Here is a 1,416-nt window from a genome sequence, read left to right as displayed (position 1 = left end):
ACAAAATGCAGAAACAACCTGTGGTGGTTTAAGTGTGAAATGTCTCACACAGGTTCAGGCGTTTGAACAGTTAGTCCCCACTTGGTGGCTTCATTTGGGGGACGTGATGCCATCTTAAAGGAGGTACATCTTTAAGGTGTGTTTGGAGAATTAATAGACTCCTTCTACTTCCAGTTTCCCCTTCCCCCCACCCCCACCTCTTTGTATTTTTGATGGAAGATGTGCTGTCTCAGCTTCATGTCCCTGCTGCCCTGCCTGCCACTTGCTACCATGTCTCCTACCATAATGGACTCTTATCCCTCTGGAACCATATGCCAAGATCAGGATTTCATTCTATACATTGCTTTTGGCCATAGTATTTTATCACAGCAACAGAACAGAACCCTAAATGTTCATCTTTTCTTGGCCTATTCTGTAACTGATATTTCAGTTCAAAGTAAATTTACTCTACTGTAAGTTTTAATATTACATTATAATATTTTGAAATAAAGTGCACATCTCCCAAGCAAACAAAGCAATGACAAAACATTAGACACTCCTAGATATGTTTTCATTGAGATCTATTTCTATTATTACCTTAGTCATAGTAATATTGCATTTTCAATATAATCTGTAATTAGTTTCCCAGCCTGAGACCAGAATCATCCCTCACGTGTGTGTGTGTGTGTGTGTGTGTGTGTGTGTGTGTGTGTGTGTGTGTGTGTGTTCAAGTGTATAAACTAGAGGTGGAGGATAGAGATATCGTTATGTTTGCCTCACCCCAGCACTGAACTTACAGATGCGATCACCACCATGCCTAGCCTTTTATTTTACATAGGTACTTGGAATCCACACTCCTTTCTTCATATTTGGGCAACAAGTACCTTACCCATTGAGTCATCTCCAAAGTTCCTCCAAGAGGTTCTCTTATTAAGACATGTGGTGACTCTTCTCCTTTCCTCCGCCATCACGTGCTGTGTGTCAAACTCGGCTTCTCGCTATGTCTTCTCACAAGACTTTCAGAATCAGGTGGTTCCTGGCCAAGAAACAAAAGCAAAACCGGCCTATTCCTCAATGGATCTGGATGAAAACTGGGAACAAGATCAGGTACAACTCCAAGAGAAGACACTGAGGAGAACGAAGCTGGGACTGTAAGGATTCAGAGTGGTGAGACTGAGGCTTTATACTGAATCAATTCTACCTGATGGAGTTCAACATTTTTAACCCCGGAGGGACTTAGTCCTGTCTAAATTGGGGGTGTGGCTTGTCCAGTAATAAAATGTAGACCATTTCAAGCCAAGAGAGAGAGAGAGAGAGAGAGAGAGAGAGAGAGAGAGAGAGAGATGTGGTGACTAAGCCATCAGTTCTTGTGAAACTTAGTACTTGCTCCCAGCAGTGGCTAACCTAGTCCCCGGCTTCATCTCAAGCTCATTCTTC

The 1,416-nt window shown here is 42.5% G+C and overlaps 1 protein-coding gene across 1 annotated transcript; it reads left to right on the top strand.

Annotated features, from left to right (window-relative positions):
- Positions 1–931: 931 nt before the first annotated feature.
- On the top strand, positions 932–1,111 carry LOC127189932 (60S ribosomal protein L39-like). Its single transcript, XM_051146988.1, has one exon. The coding sequence runs from the start codon at positions 980–982 to the stop codon at positions 1,109–1,111; it is 132 nt and encodes a 43-aa protein (XP_051002945.1). The 5' UTR covers positions 932–979.
- Positions 1,112–1,416: the final 305 nt, after the last annotated feature.

Source organism: Acomys russatus, chromosome 5 (assembly GCF_903995435.1).
Source record: "Acomys russatus chromosome 5, mAcoRus1.1, whole genome shotgun sequence".
Lineage (NCBI taxonomy): Eukaryota > Metazoa > Chordata > Mammalia > Rodentia > Muridae > Acomys > Acomys russatus.
The sequence above is the reverse complement of the archived record's forward strand: the minus strand, read 5'-3'. Positions and strand labels throughout refer to the sequence as shown.